The sequence below is a fragment of the Lytechinus variegatus genome, chromosome 3, assembly GCF_018143015.1.
Source record: "Lytechinus variegatus isolate NC3 chromosome 3, Lvar_3.0, whole genome shotgun sequence".
Classification (NCBI taxonomy): domain Eukaryota; kingdom Metazoa; phylum Echinodermata; class Echinoidea; order Temnopleuroida; family Toxopneustidae; genus Lytechinus; species Lytechinus variegatus.
In genome coordinates, this window is record NC_054742.1 from 23,158,195 (window position 1) to 23,173,034 (window position 14,840).

The following is a 14,840-nucleotide window of genomic DNA, read 5'->3' on the forward strand; positions in this document are numbered from 1 at the left end:
CTAACATGTGAATGTTTATTTTATATGTGTTTACATGTGTGTGGAAGAGAGAGAGAGAGTACAGATGAATCTGCCTGAGTTGTATCCTTTGGACAACAAAAACCAAACTTTGACTTGGAAGAGGTTAATAACATGTTTTGCACAACCCAATATAAAAAATTGCTTCAAAATTATTAGAAATTTGGTTTTATGTCAACTCCATTGTGTCAATTTGTTAATCATGTATTCATGTATGTTTTCCATAAGCAACCACAGGTAACTCTGCCTAAGTCAACCTTCCATAAGTTGAATATTCACCTCAATAGAAGCAAGTATTTTAGACCACATTCAAAATATATGTTATATACCTCTTCTACATTAAAACTTTTCTTCACTCTAGAAGGCCCGGGGGATCAGCCCCCCCCCCCCCCCCTCTATTTATTTCATGATAAATCCGCTGTGAGAAATTTTTCAACAGGAATTAGCCTTACTTTTTTTTTTTTGAGTGGTTAGTCCTTTGGAACTTGCTAAGCTGAATTAATGAGGGAGATAAGTTAATTTCATGAGTTACTGAATTTAATGCATGAGTGAACAGGAATTGTAATTTTAGTGTAGTATATTCGTCTTGTAGACCTCGGAAGTGTGTTTGTGAGAATCAGAGCAATGTGACGGTACCTGTTACAAGCGAGATATATGCTAAGACTTGGTTAAAAGGGCATTCCTCTTCTTTTTGTCCTTTTAGCCTCCCCTCTCCACCTCCATTTCCCAGCCCCCCCCCCCCCCCCTCTTTCTGTCTCACTTCCTGGATTGTAGCCTATTCAAAACCTAACTGCCAAATGACAACTGACTGATGGTCAGTTTTTTTTGATTGAATGATTACCAGAAAATTTAATGATTATGATTATTGAAGTAATTTATTGACAAAAACTGAATGTTTGATTGATCACATTTCACATTGAATGAGTTGATTTACTGATAAATTGTTGATTAAATTTATTTAATTCGTGCATGTTCACAATTTACAATGTAAAAGAATACATAGATAATATATAAATATATATGAAACACAAGTAAATAATGAACATACAAAGGTGTTGCAACATAAGCTAAAAGCTTGATTGGTTGAAGCACCTTTAAACTTGTTTTGCATCCAAGCAAACAAAATAAAAATGTAAGAATAAGGAAGAGAGGAAAGAAAGAGAAGAATGTGAAAGACTGCCGAGATTTAACAATTAAGTTTCAAATTGTTATGAATATATGGTATAGTAATTCAACAAAGTTAAATTCTTAACCTTCAGTTACAAGGAAAATAAAGATAGAAAACAAAATTACCTGCTAGCACTTTACAGACTCTGTAATTTTGAAAGGAGATTGTGCTTTACAGCCGATTTAAAAGAATGTGAGGTTTTCAAATTTTGAATATTATGTGGAAGAGAATTCCAAACATCTGAACCACTGTGTCTGATTGATTTATGAGCTAATGTGGTGCGGGGATTAACCAAATGTATGTTCGATGACTGTCTTGTGCTATATGAATGGACAGTGCTATTAGGCTGAAACATTGAAGAAAAAGAGTCAGGGAGCATATTGTCATTAAAACGAAACATAAATAAGGCAGTTTGCAAAAATTTGATATCTTCTACCTACAAGCACTTCAGCTTTACAAATAAGGCATTTGTAAATGATTGATAGGAAAAAATTGATGCCCCAATTCAGAATTAATCAAATCAATATTCTGCTCTGGACTTCACGCGCACATGACAATAGCCATCAGTCTCTCAACAGGAAGGGAGGGCGGGAAAGAGGGAGGGGGCAGGGGCTGAATGTTCTGTTGACCCTTATTACATCAATCTACTTTTCTCATCCCCTATTCTCCCGACTCCCATGAACACATTGCCGAGATCCACATGATAAAGTTGAAATGCTGCCCAAAAAGTGTAATTTGTGTTCACTCATGCATTAAAGTTCAATTTAATAATTCATAAAATTTGCTTAAGCAACCAAAACTGATCATGGTTGATCATTTATTTATCACAACGCCCTTAAATTTGCAAGTTCGAAAGGATTTGCCTCTCAAAAACTGAATAAATTGGAAGGCTAATTCCAGCACACCCTAATTTTCATACCCTTTGTTTCAGTGGGCAGTGTACGCTCAAGCATGAATAGTTTTCCAACTTTTTGGTGTCATTTGAAAGTTGACTTTATTGGCTTTCCATATATGTAAGTCTTTTCCCCCAACATGCTACAATTTTTATTTGGCAGCAATTTCAAACGTATATAGTCTTTTGGGGGGACGCACTGTATATACCATGACATACCTGATGGCAACTTAATTTGACTTACTTGGTTTAGTCCTTTTTAGGACTTCATCTTATGATATAACAAGAGACTTCTCACTATCATCTTTGTCATTCTTGCCTTTCATTTTCTATCTCTATCACCCTGCCACCCAATAAGTCCTATTCAGAAGTAACCATACAGTGAATCGCAACCATTCTCTGCTATCACTACCATCATGTAAACTTGTGTAAAGATAAAAACAAATACACAGTATGTTTGTGATAAATATATGTCACAACAAAAAAAAAATGACCAAAATTGAAGAAAATTCTTGCTTTGTAAAATAAAAAATCATTTATTTTTCAATATTCTGATACATGTAGAATAGAATTATGTTTCATTCTGATAATACTAAAAATAGAATTCATACATGAACATGCATTCATTGAAGACATTCTTGATATAAAATGCCACTGATGCATTGGTCCAGCAGAATAAAATATTAAAAGCAATCATAGGGCATCATTTTGTGAAAAAAAGATAGAAGAATGGACAAGTTCAGGAATGTCCTGATAATATGAAGCAACATTTTTTCTGTTAAACAAATAACTTTCAATTGTAGCACATGTTCTATCATGCCCAACTACAAAATATAATAGCTAAAAATAGTTACTGGTGGGTTCTTTCTGTAAAATAACATCTTCACATACCAAAATTCCTATTAAAAGGTAACAGTTAAAAAAGGGTTTATAAATACAGACTGCATTATGAAACCTGTATACCAACAGTATCATAATAAAAATTAAACCTTCAATGGTGAAAAACATTTGTTTGTGAAATACATGTAGAATCATAGTGAAATAAAACAATCCTTTTGAAAAGTTTATATATACCAACTTACTTGCTCTATAAAGTTTTATGCCACTGCATCAAAGCTACATGTCTTACTGAAGTACTGTTACATAATGATTCTTCAGATTCTATCACAGCATTGCACTAAAAAAAGGAACATGTTTAAACATGACATGACAAAGCTCAGAAACATTTCTTAGACATGGCAAACCAATCATCTTCTATTAATATGGATGATAAAGCTTGGCTCTCTATAATAAGAGGTATAGTGTCAACTTATGTCAAATCATGCACATTACATGTTAACTCTAAAATCAATTTTTTTTCTCCAAAGTTGTGTAACATCACAATTCTGCTATATTTTCTAGGAATGTGATTAATCTAAATCCAGGTGGAATAATGGTCTCCTGAATTCTACATTAAAACTAGCACATCAATTACAGTATGTGGTGCTCATCCAGCATTTTGCAACAAACTTTAACACAATTTTCAATTTCAGCCAAGTTTACACTGTAGTGAATTATATTGGTGACATAAATTGAGGAAACAGAATTGAAATTAAATGACAGAGAAGAAGCAATTTTTGTGATTTATGAATAAATTTTGTACAAATTACATAATTTTATAGGTAAAATTTTTAAATTCTGTGTAGAACCTTGGTGAACCTCATGAAGCTGTCAGATGGAACAAAATAAAAAATAAAAATCGGTCAACAAATAAATAAAAAGCATTTTTGTGAGTTTTGAAAAAGATGTATAAATCAGCATATCTAATGAGCTTCAAAATTCTGTAAAGAAGTTTTTTATCCCCACCTAAAGCAATCACATAAAGCAAATAAAAAATCAAATCGATCGACAATAATTTTCTAGTCAAATTTTCAAAATTCTGTGCAGAAGTTTGATAAACCTCATGAAGCTCTACCAGATGGAAGAGAAAACAAATTGGTCAACAAATAAATAAGTATTTTTTGTGAATTTTGAAAAATGTGCAAAAATTAGCATATTTAATGTGTTTCAAATTCTTGTGTAGAAGTTTTGAATCCCCCACCTAGTTCATATAAAGCAAATAAAAGTGAAATCGAACTTGAAATGACTAAAGAAGAAGTATTTTGAAATTGTGGACGGACGGCAGACGCCACGCCGCGGCACAAGCTCATCCGGCCCGAAGGATGCCTCATTATTTGTTTGTTGCCGAGCTTTTTGCATCAGGTCTGAAAGGGCATTTATTTATCAGAAGAAAATGTGTATTACAAAAAACAGAGACATTTCACAAGACATAGTGGATAAGTTAAATCCAATATCAGAAACGTAAGTACCTAGACATACACAAAAATCCGCAACAATTGCTAAAATAATATCCAACAATGTTCAATGGAACTATCTGTCTTCATCAGTTGATAAAATAAATCTGCACTGGGTTTTTGAGACTCTTCTCAGTCGCTGAGCAGTGTCAGACGACGATTGTCTAATCCCATATCCAATGATTGTGCATCATCAAACAACCAGAGTTGTCTCAAGTTTCATGCCTTGGGCCCAAGTCGTCTAAAAAAACCCAGTGTAGATTCGTTTCACCACATGATGGAGATGGATAGGTCAGTCAAAACTCTGTGGGATTCATATGTTTTCATTAGCTTGAACTCGCATCCGATTAATGATGGCTTTCATTGCATTATTGACAATATGTTTTGGGAATCCCATTACTTCCATCACAATGAAAACATAAAATTGTTTTCTACAATTCTCATTACTGTCTGGATATATTACTCATAACAGCTTCTGATGGAGATCATCCTTATCACTTACTTTGCATATTAACTTATAAAGGTATATATATCTATATTACTCTTTCATGCGATACAAAAATATACATATAGGGAAACAACAGAACATGAAGATGAAAAAAAATGGAAAAGAAAGTAGAAATAATTAACATTTTCAATGGGCATAGAAAAAAGACATTTAATTATTGAACTACAAAGTGATTCACAATACAATATTTCTACTTTACATAAATCCAAATTCCCATATTTCAGAAAAAAAGATAAACATAAAATGTGATCAATTTTAGAATTTTCCCCAACGTCAAAATGAAACATTAAGAATGGATTACTATCCCTTATGTCAAATAAAAATGAAAAGTCAATTCCTAATTTCCTTTGCTATGTCTTTTAAAACCTGTTTATATATAAGATTGCAAGAATTCATGAACTGTATTTAATCTCAGCCAATCAAAATGACAGGATTTTAGATTAAAATAACTTAAAAAATAACAGGATTAATAAGCTTTATCAAACATATTTTTTTCAATAATTCAATTATAAATAGATACCTCATGAATTTTTCTATCTGGCATGTTCTCTATTATTTTTTATTCTATTATTTCAATTAAACTGAAATAACCAGGAATGGCAAGATTTTTATATTTTGGCATTTATATGCAGTTGTGGGTTTGAAGTTGATTTATAAAAAAAAAATATACAAAACTAATATCAGGACTATCATATAGCTCATCATATAAAAATAAATATTACATAAAACATGCCTGATTTAAGATCATTTACTTAATTATTTTTTCTGGAGGGACACTCAAGAATGTTGTAGTATGCGAATCTGCTGCATTAACAATATTTTTTCAAGCTGATTGCCATTCTCAAGATTTGCGACTTTCCAGGTTTGAGCTCGTATATCCCCTTTTCATAATTATGATTATTTTCTACCATCAAAATATTTTTTTTAAGGAGACACATGTTTTAATCATGGTACACCAATCAATATACAATGATCGTGATATCATAAAAGTAAGGCTTTAAACTATGTTAACACTTTAGATCTTCCATATCTTCCCAACAAATCTTCTCTATATGACGGTTTCTTTCATAATAAAATTAATATCCGGTCTAAATACAATCAATAAGGAGATTACAGAATGTAAAGTTAAAAATAAAGCTGATCGTCTTTTATTGAGTGATATTATGACACAGGTTATTTCATGAGCTGGTGGAACAGACTGGACTCATTACAGAGCCAATAGTGGAATGAATTCAAGATCTAGACTTTGCAAACAAAGATAATTGACTGATGATGTCAAATGCACACCTGTTCCTATAGTTTTTCTCAGAAGATATAGACAGTGGATCATTCCCAGTGCAATGTGTGTTTTTGATAATGCTGTTAAAAGCATGCATGAGGCTTTATATGACACCTAGATAGATCCTTGTGATTTGATTGGTTGTTTGATATCGTTCATTCAGCCCATTTTGCAATGACGTCATCAACCGTGCAATTTTTTATCCATTCATTGTGCAATTTTGGATCCATACGATTTTGTCTGTTGCACGCGCACACTGAGACTGCTGCTGCAGCTGCAGGCACCGGCAGTGCACATGTGGTAATGACATAACAATCAACAGACTGAACTCGCACTGCATGAGCATGTTTTGCATCGAAATTCATAAATTTCATATGAAAAAAATTATCAATTTTTAGGTGTAATATAAACCAAATAATGAATGTTTTTTCATTCGTGCAATGGACAGAATACTTCATTCGGCGAAAGATCAAATAATGATCCATTCAAATCAGCTATGCCTCGTTGAATGGATCATTTTATCTTTCACCTCATGAAGTATTCTGTCCATTGCACTCATAAACATTAATTATTTGTATAATATATCCTATAGCTCTACCATCAGCTGTGATTTAGAAAAACTTAATAGATCACATCAATGATAGCACTTGCCAATATGATGAGTCTTCAGGATGTAACCATAGAAATGCAAAAAAAAAAAGAAATTACATTTCCCAATCCTGAAGGTTTGGTGTTGGGGGAAATAACATACAAATCATTCGAACTATTTTTGTTATACCGGTATTCACTTCAGCAGAGTACTCATCCCAAATTTATAAAATCTACCAGAAAAACATTGTATTTTTATCAGATTCTATGCATAAATGATCTAGAAAAATATGGAAGCTATCAAAATCAAACTTACACCTTTATATCATTCTACTGGAGCTTGAAATTGAGAACTTGGGCTGCAAATTAATTAAAAATTCTCATACTTGAGGAGTCACAGATGACTTGGATCAAGCCATCTGTAATAAGCCTGGGCGATGTATTCAGTCTTCCACCTCCCAAAGACTTTCTACTTCTGAACAAGTATTGTGATAAGTGAGAGATCTTGGGCTTCCATCTTTCATTTCAACCACAGCCTCCTAAGTGTGAAGACTTTGTGAAAGGTAAAATTCCATGTACAAACAGACATCAGAGTGATATGCAACATGCCATGTGCTTTACATGCCATCTGCACTCCTAACAGGCACATCTGAAACATGAAGAATTAGAGCATCACAAAGATAAAGTCATATGTGAAAGGTCATGTGTTATACATATTGTCCCCTTCCACCTTTGAGTCCTACTTTGGTAACAAGGCTTCCTATCACACTCCCTAAACCAGTGCTGGGTTCCATTGCATACCTTGGTCCAATCACTGATGAGTATATCTTATTGAACTCCATACGGACTTGGTCTAGTCTCTGTTTTCTTAAGCTGTCCTCAGGAATGTGTTCAGGTCTGGAAAAAGAGATCAATAAAGACAACAGAAGAGCTGTAACATAAAACTTGTAATGCATTTGATTCAGATTATCTTTAAATTTATATCAAAAATTGAAGACCTGAACTCCACACTTGAGACAACTAACATCAGACAACACACCACAGCTACATAACAAGTCAAAATTAGAAAGTAGGAGGTAAAGAGCGGAAAGTGAAAACACAGAATCAGGAATCAACCTGATTTGGCCAAGGTAAACACCAAACATTAAAAGGGCCTTGAGAATGCTTACATTGGTGGGTTGCTGTTAGCTGAGCTACATGATCCACTTGAGATGTCTGAATTGATAGTGAGAGGAGAGTCTCGGGCGGAGAAGTACCCCTTTACACTCCCTGTACCTGATATTATCTGCCAACTGAAACATTACAAATGTGAATGACCTCTTTGTGTTTCCCACTCAGCACTTGCTCTTTAATACTTAACCCCAATATATGAAAATCACCCTCTTATAATAATAATAGAAGGCATTGAAAATTCATCAGATAAAATATCTTGTCCAGTTAAATTAAAAATGCTTCTTCTTAACAAAAACTTAATAATACAAATGAAACATCACTTAAAATTTACATTTTAAACAATCTAAATACAAAATAATAAGAACCCAAGCTTTCAGTCCGACAAGTCGTCAGATCTGACAGCTTTCCTTAAATTTGATTGGCCAAGAAACACTGTAACTACGGTATTGTCAGATAAAATTTTCTGACAATTCCTCTCATGTAACACTTTCATCATCATCAAACTTGACAGCACCATCAAATTCACCATCTCATCATCATCATTATTAACTTCCTCATCATCAACTTCATCATCATCATCAACTTCATCATCATCATCAACTTCATCATCGTCATCATCATCTTCATCATCTATATCACAACCACCTCAACCTCCATCACCACAACCATCATCACAATCTTCATCATCATCATCAACATCATTGTCGTCATTATCATCATCACCATCACCACCACCATCATCATCATCATCATTGTCATCATTATCATCATCATCATCACCATCACCACCACCACCACCATCATCATCATCATCATCACCATCATCATTGCCATCATCTACATCACAACCACCTCAACATCCACCACCACTACCATCATCAACACAATAATCACTCTCTTTTTCACAATCTTTTTCATTAATGCCATCATCGTAATCATTATTATTGTCATCAGCAACAACATTATCTTTATCTTCTTCTGTATACAATGCATATGATAAAATTTAGATTTTGGAAAAGCTGCCAAATAGTGTTTCGAAATACAAAGATTTTTTTTCATTCATTGATATACATTTTAAAGCAGAAGTTCTCAATAAGTTTTGCTGAAGCACCATATTTGTTATCAGAATTCTATACTTTGCCAATATCCAACATGCGGAGCAAGCAAAGTGTCGCGGCTTGGGGTCCAGGGCCCCATATGAAGGCCTGATTGGCGATTCAAGGAGCAGATCCCTGCAAAACTTTTCAATACTGGGCCTTTTATTTGGCAAAATCGATGAAATCTCGATACAAATTCAACATAAACAAAAATAATTGGGAAAAAATCATAATTTTATATATAGTGATTTGCATGTGCCACTTTGCAAGGCCTGATATGCCATCATAATTATTATTGTCAACAGTAGTGTGTGCCCCATAATTCAGAACCTCTACTCTAAAGTCTCCTTCATCAGATTGCTTTTTTTTCAAGCATGAGCAAACACTGACATCATTTGCCAAGGGTGTGAAAAATGGCTTGCATTGAAATGATCATATTTCACTGATTAATGTGTCACTGCCGTATAACTTACTTTTTAATTTGTTTTATGCATGATTGAGGGCAAGCAATATGTAATAATTTCATTTATAGATGGGAAAATGATCAGACATTGAGAAGGGAATGGACACATAGAATCAACATGTCAGCCACCCAATCAATAGGAACAGAACTAATTATAAGAATTCCTGTCAATAGCTGCTCAACTGACAATATCTTCTAGCAAAATAAATATTCCTTCATTTTTCACAGTCATACTATATGAAAGACCCTCAAACCACGGGTAATTAAAAATCCATATTCATTGTTTTATGCCAAGCAAAATATTGAACAAACATACAAGTCTAAACCAAGCAAAGAGCAAATATAACGTCACAATCATTATGATATATTGACACATATCATCAAAATAACAAATGAATGCAAAGAGCAATTCATTTAATTGGGATAACTCATTTTCAATTGGTGCTTAAAGGGGAATGAAACCTTTGGAACAAATAGGCTTGTGTAGAAATAGAAAAATCAAAGAATAAGAATAAAGAAAGTTTGAGAAAAATCGGACAAATACTGAGAAAGTTATGAGCATTTGAATATTGCAATCACTAATGCTATGGAGATCCTCCCATTGGCAATGCGACAAGGATGTGTGATGTCACTGATGAACAACTTTCCCTTTGGTGGACTATAAAATACCCTCAAAATGTCTCTTTTTTGCTATTTCTTATGATGATACAAACTCTCTATCCATGATGTATTCTAAAAAAATATGTATTACATGCCCTCATGTAGAAAGAACACATGATCTAAGGATAGATGTGATAAAAGAGGCAATTCAAGTGAAATATATACTAAAGTAATGGGGAAAGTTGTTCACAAGTGACATCACACATCCTTGTCGCATTGCCAATGGGAGGATCTCCATAGCATTAGTGATTGCAATATTCAAATGCTCATAACTTTCTCATTATTTGTCCGATTTTTCTTCCTTTATTCTTATTCTTTGATTTTTCTGTTTCTACACAAGCCTATTTGTTCCAAAGGTTTCATTCCCCTTTAAATTGTGCCATAGCAGTAATTTTGGCATAAGCCATTTGTCATAAAATGAACAAATAGGTCAATGTTGCTCAAGCATGAACAAGAAAAAGATCTTTATGATGTCATTGAATAGAGTAGAAATTAGAGCATCTTTCAGTATTTAAAAAATTCTGGCATATTAAGAAACATAATTTTAAAAGCTTTTCCAAAATTGTAAACAGTATTCTTATATGCACTGTATACAACAGTATTTATACCTCTTCATTTTCAAGTCATTATGTTTAGAAATCAATACATACCTTCCACATGCTGATGATGTTGACTTTGCCTGGAAAATGAAATTAAATTAAATATACATGTAAGTATCACAAAAACACAAAATAAGTTCCACTTTGTATTGATTATATTAATATATTTCATATACATTCAAGATCAGTAACTGCAAAATATTCACAAGGGTAACACATGCTGAAAAACATTTGTGGTACAAATAAGGAAAAAAAAAATTCCCATTCAAATTCTTCTTCCTGGGCTTGGCAGTGGTGGAAGATATATTTTATGCATATTCAACATGAGATATCAAAACAAAGCAGTTTTCCCCAGATTTTTCAAGGGGGGGTACAGCTATTCAGAAAGCTATGCATGATTTCATGCACGATTTCATGCACAACTTTAATATGGATTGCCAATACATTTTAGGCAAGCCCAAAATTTGTTTTATTGCTTGAACAAATCTGACGGTTTATACATGTAATAAAGCAATCTATATTTGTTGTGGCAAATAATACACTTTGCAAGGACAAGGGAAATAAATGGTAATCCACATTTCCATAATTGAAATTTAGGTAATTGTGTTTGAGATACCCACTAGGCTTGCAAATTTTAACTTGTTTGTACGATTGTGTGTAAATTCATAAAGCAGCTTGATTAGACAGCCACCTGATTCAATGACAAATGAAGACACTTATCATTTTATTTGATTTAATCATGCAAATTGTGGTATCAGTTTGCAGAGGGTTTGGAAAAGAAGAGTCCCCCTCACCATATCAGCCGATGACCTTCGACATGACCTGGGTACTGCTACAGGACTAGTTGCTGATTGGATGATTGTTTGCTTAGTGCTCTCAGGCCGGTGGATTGATGACTTTGGTCTGAAGAGACAAAACAACAGAATTAGCCCTATTACTTAAAAAATTCAAACAATTTCATGTTCTTTTTCCTTCTTGCACAAATTGGAATTAAGATCTATCATAATTACATGTATCCATAGGGTCTTTCATTCTTTACAATGTATGATGTAGTGATGAAAATGGGTGAATTCAAGTAGTGTTGAAATCTTGTGTTGGTGTTGTGACAACACCAACACCAGCCACAACACCGTACTTGAAATCAGGCTGGTGTTGGGATTGACCTCGGACAGTATGACATATTTCTGGCAGTTCAAGTTGAGCACTGGTGTTGAATGTCTTCTGCTAAACAGAGCATCACATCTGATGTTGACAATCCCCAAGGGATTTAAAAAATTGTGATTTCAAGTACTGTGTTGTAACAAGATGAAACATTCCCCTAAAATTAGCACTTACAGGGCCGTCGCCAGGGGGGGTGCGGACGGTGCGAACGCACCCCCCTTCAGAACCAAAAAAAAAATACTTGAGGGCTCTTTTGAAAAAGATCTACACTCACTGTAGCAGCCACGCCCTCAACCTTGTCATTGGCCATGCGTGCAAGGAGACGGAGGTGAAACATGTCATCGACCAGATGAAGGCTATTTGCCTCTTCTTCAACGGATCCCCAAAAGGCTCCGACTTCTGGAGTGCATAATAAATAATAACTGTACTTCTGGTAAGAGGAAGGCCCTTCTCGATCTATGTCGCACCCGATGGGCAGAGCGCCAAGCAGCATATGACCATTTCTACACTTCTTATGTGTTCATAGTTGAAGCACTTGAACATATAGCCCACGGACTACATACTGACGAGTATGAACTCCAGGATTTCTCTGGTTCATGGTCGGCTGCTTCCAGAAGTGATGCAAGTTCCTTGTGCCATAGCATTGCCTCATTCAAGTTTATCACTGTGTTCATGGTGGTATATCAAGGACTTGGTGCTCTAGCGGAGATTAGCAAGGCCCTGCAGAAGAGAGCTCTTGATGTTTATGACGCCTACAACAAGGTAACATTTTGTTTGAATTAAAATACTTTGGAACACTGAATATTTTATAACCTCATTATAATGTGGTTGGTTGTAACATAACCTTCTTATTTTGCTGATGCCACCTCTCTATTTATGTATTTCCTTTTTACCGATATACCGAGAAACTTAATATACATTTATGATCCCAATTTGGATGTCCTTATAATAAAGTTTCATTGTACATTACAATTAATAGAAAGTTTTAGTATGATATAATATGTGGTGAAAATAAAAAATGAGATTCTTTTTCATCAAATCATGATTTTGTGGCTGCTTGTAAATTGTTTTAAAAATTGACAAAATTAGAAAAGATATTGCCATTTCAATGGAAAAAAAATGATATGAAGACTTTGAAGTATTAATTGTTGGGTCACTTTGTTTGTATAATTATATATTGTGTTTTTGTTTACAATTCAACTACACTTGATTAAATAACCCTTTTATTTGAATACATTTTACATTATTCCTAATCCAGGTTGATGATGTAATTGCAGACTACAAGGATCTGAGGGAAAACATTGAAGCAAGGTTCAAAAAGTGGTTTGAACATGCCCAGAGGATGGCACAGAGGGTAAGTGTTCATGTATTCTTTAAAGGAGAAGAATCCACAATCTCTAATGCAAAGGATAATTCTTTTATAAGTTTACTTTGTGTAAATTCATTTGCAGCAGATTTCTTAATAGTGTGCTGCTTGTATTCACTTTAGAAAATCACAATCAAAAGACTGCATTGTACATTTTGGGAATGGTTTTATTATAATTATCATATGGTGTCATTATTGACATGCTTTTAAATTTCAAAAAGTAATTGAAATAAGCAAGTGACAACTGTTGTTAAATACCAGATAAAAAATACAAAAAATCAGATAATAAAACTTATCATAAATGTAATGATTAAACACTAACGGGTGACTTTGAACAGATGGCACTTCATCATATTTCCCAAAAGAATTACACTCAATACTTAATTTATTATGCAAATCAGACATCAAGATAGAGCAAGTGAAAGACCTGCTCAGATGTTTGACAATCATATATAATGCTCCCGGAACATAAAGAAAATTATATGTTTTCTCATTCCAGGTTGATGTGTCAGTGGAGATGCCCAGGCTTGCAGCAAGACAAACTCACAGACCAAATGCAGAGGCCACATCCTGCAACTGTGAAGAAGGAACATGCGACCACAGGGTAGAGACTTACTTCAGAGTGAACTATGCTGTGCCCTTTGTAGATCACATCATTACAGAGCTTGAGAAGCAGTTTTCAGGTAATTAGAAAACATCACCTGACACCATTTCATCATCATTATTTTCATCATCACCATCAGAATCATTGTCATAATCACATTGAACTGAAATTAAACAACAACAAATCTTGGTAGAGAAGTATTTTATTTGACCAATTGGATTTTGACATGAAATTTCCATATCATTTTCTCTGCTGTCCTTTGGAACAAGGTATTGATTTATTACACAGTGAATCAAATGTTAATGAACCTCTTATGGGAATACCTGTTTAGCATATCAAACTCTTTTTATTTGCCCTTTTGAATATTATTAATTTGATTTAACTGAAGAAAATATACATGTATGTTAACATGGTAACAATAAAAATAATGATATCCAAACTAAAAAGCAAATAGTGGTATCAAATTGAATATAATAAGTGCAACATTTGTCCACTTTTATTTCTAGATCTTTCCAAGAGGGCAAGTAAATTACTCTGTCTGGTTCCTCAAGTTGCTGTGAAGCGTGAGTGCAACATTGACAGCCTGATTGATATGTACGCCGATGATCTGCCATCACCAGGATTAGTGCAGGAGGAATATGAGCGATGGAGAGCCAGATTCCAGCATCACTCAAACCCACCAGATTCCCCTGCTCTTGCTATTAGAGTATGTGATCAGCTCATGTATCCCAACATGTATGTCCTGCTAAAGATAGCATGCACACTACCAGTGACGAGTGCAGAGTGTGAGCGGTCAGCCAGTGTCCTTCGCAGACTACATCATTACACGAGAGCAACAATGGGCATGGAGCGGCTGTCTTCCCTAGCTTTGATACATATCCATTACAACTATCCTCATGACACAGAGAAGATAATTAATAGGTTTGCTAAT

The 14,840-nt window shown here is 34.2% G+C and overlaps 1 protein-coding gene across 4 annotated transcripts in view; it reads right to left on the bottom strand.

The window, feature by feature from the left end:
• Nucleotides 1–6,695: 6,695 nt before the first annotated feature.
• LOC121410542 (myotubularin-related protein 14-like) overlaps nt 6,696–14,840 on the bottom strand; it is a 33,470-nt gene continuing 25,325 nt past the window's right edge. For 3 of the 4 annotated variants that reach the window (XM_041602698.1, XM_041602697.1, XM_041602699.1), the window contains 4 exons: nt 11,573–11,681; nt 10,830–10,858; nt 7,956–8,078; nt 6,697–7,683 (listed from right to left, as the gene is read on the bottom strand). In XM_041602698.1, the coding sequence (XP_041458632.1) occupies nt 7,494–7,683; nt 7,956–8,078; nt 10,830–10,858; nt 11,573–11,681 (451 nt within the window). In that variant the 3' untranslated portion in view covers nt 6,697–7,493. Of the gene's footprint in view, nt 7,684–7,955; nt 8,079–10,829; nt 10,859–11,572; nt 11,682–14,840 lie in introns of all 4 variants that reach the window. The other variant, XM_041602700.1, reaches the window with a different exon arrangement.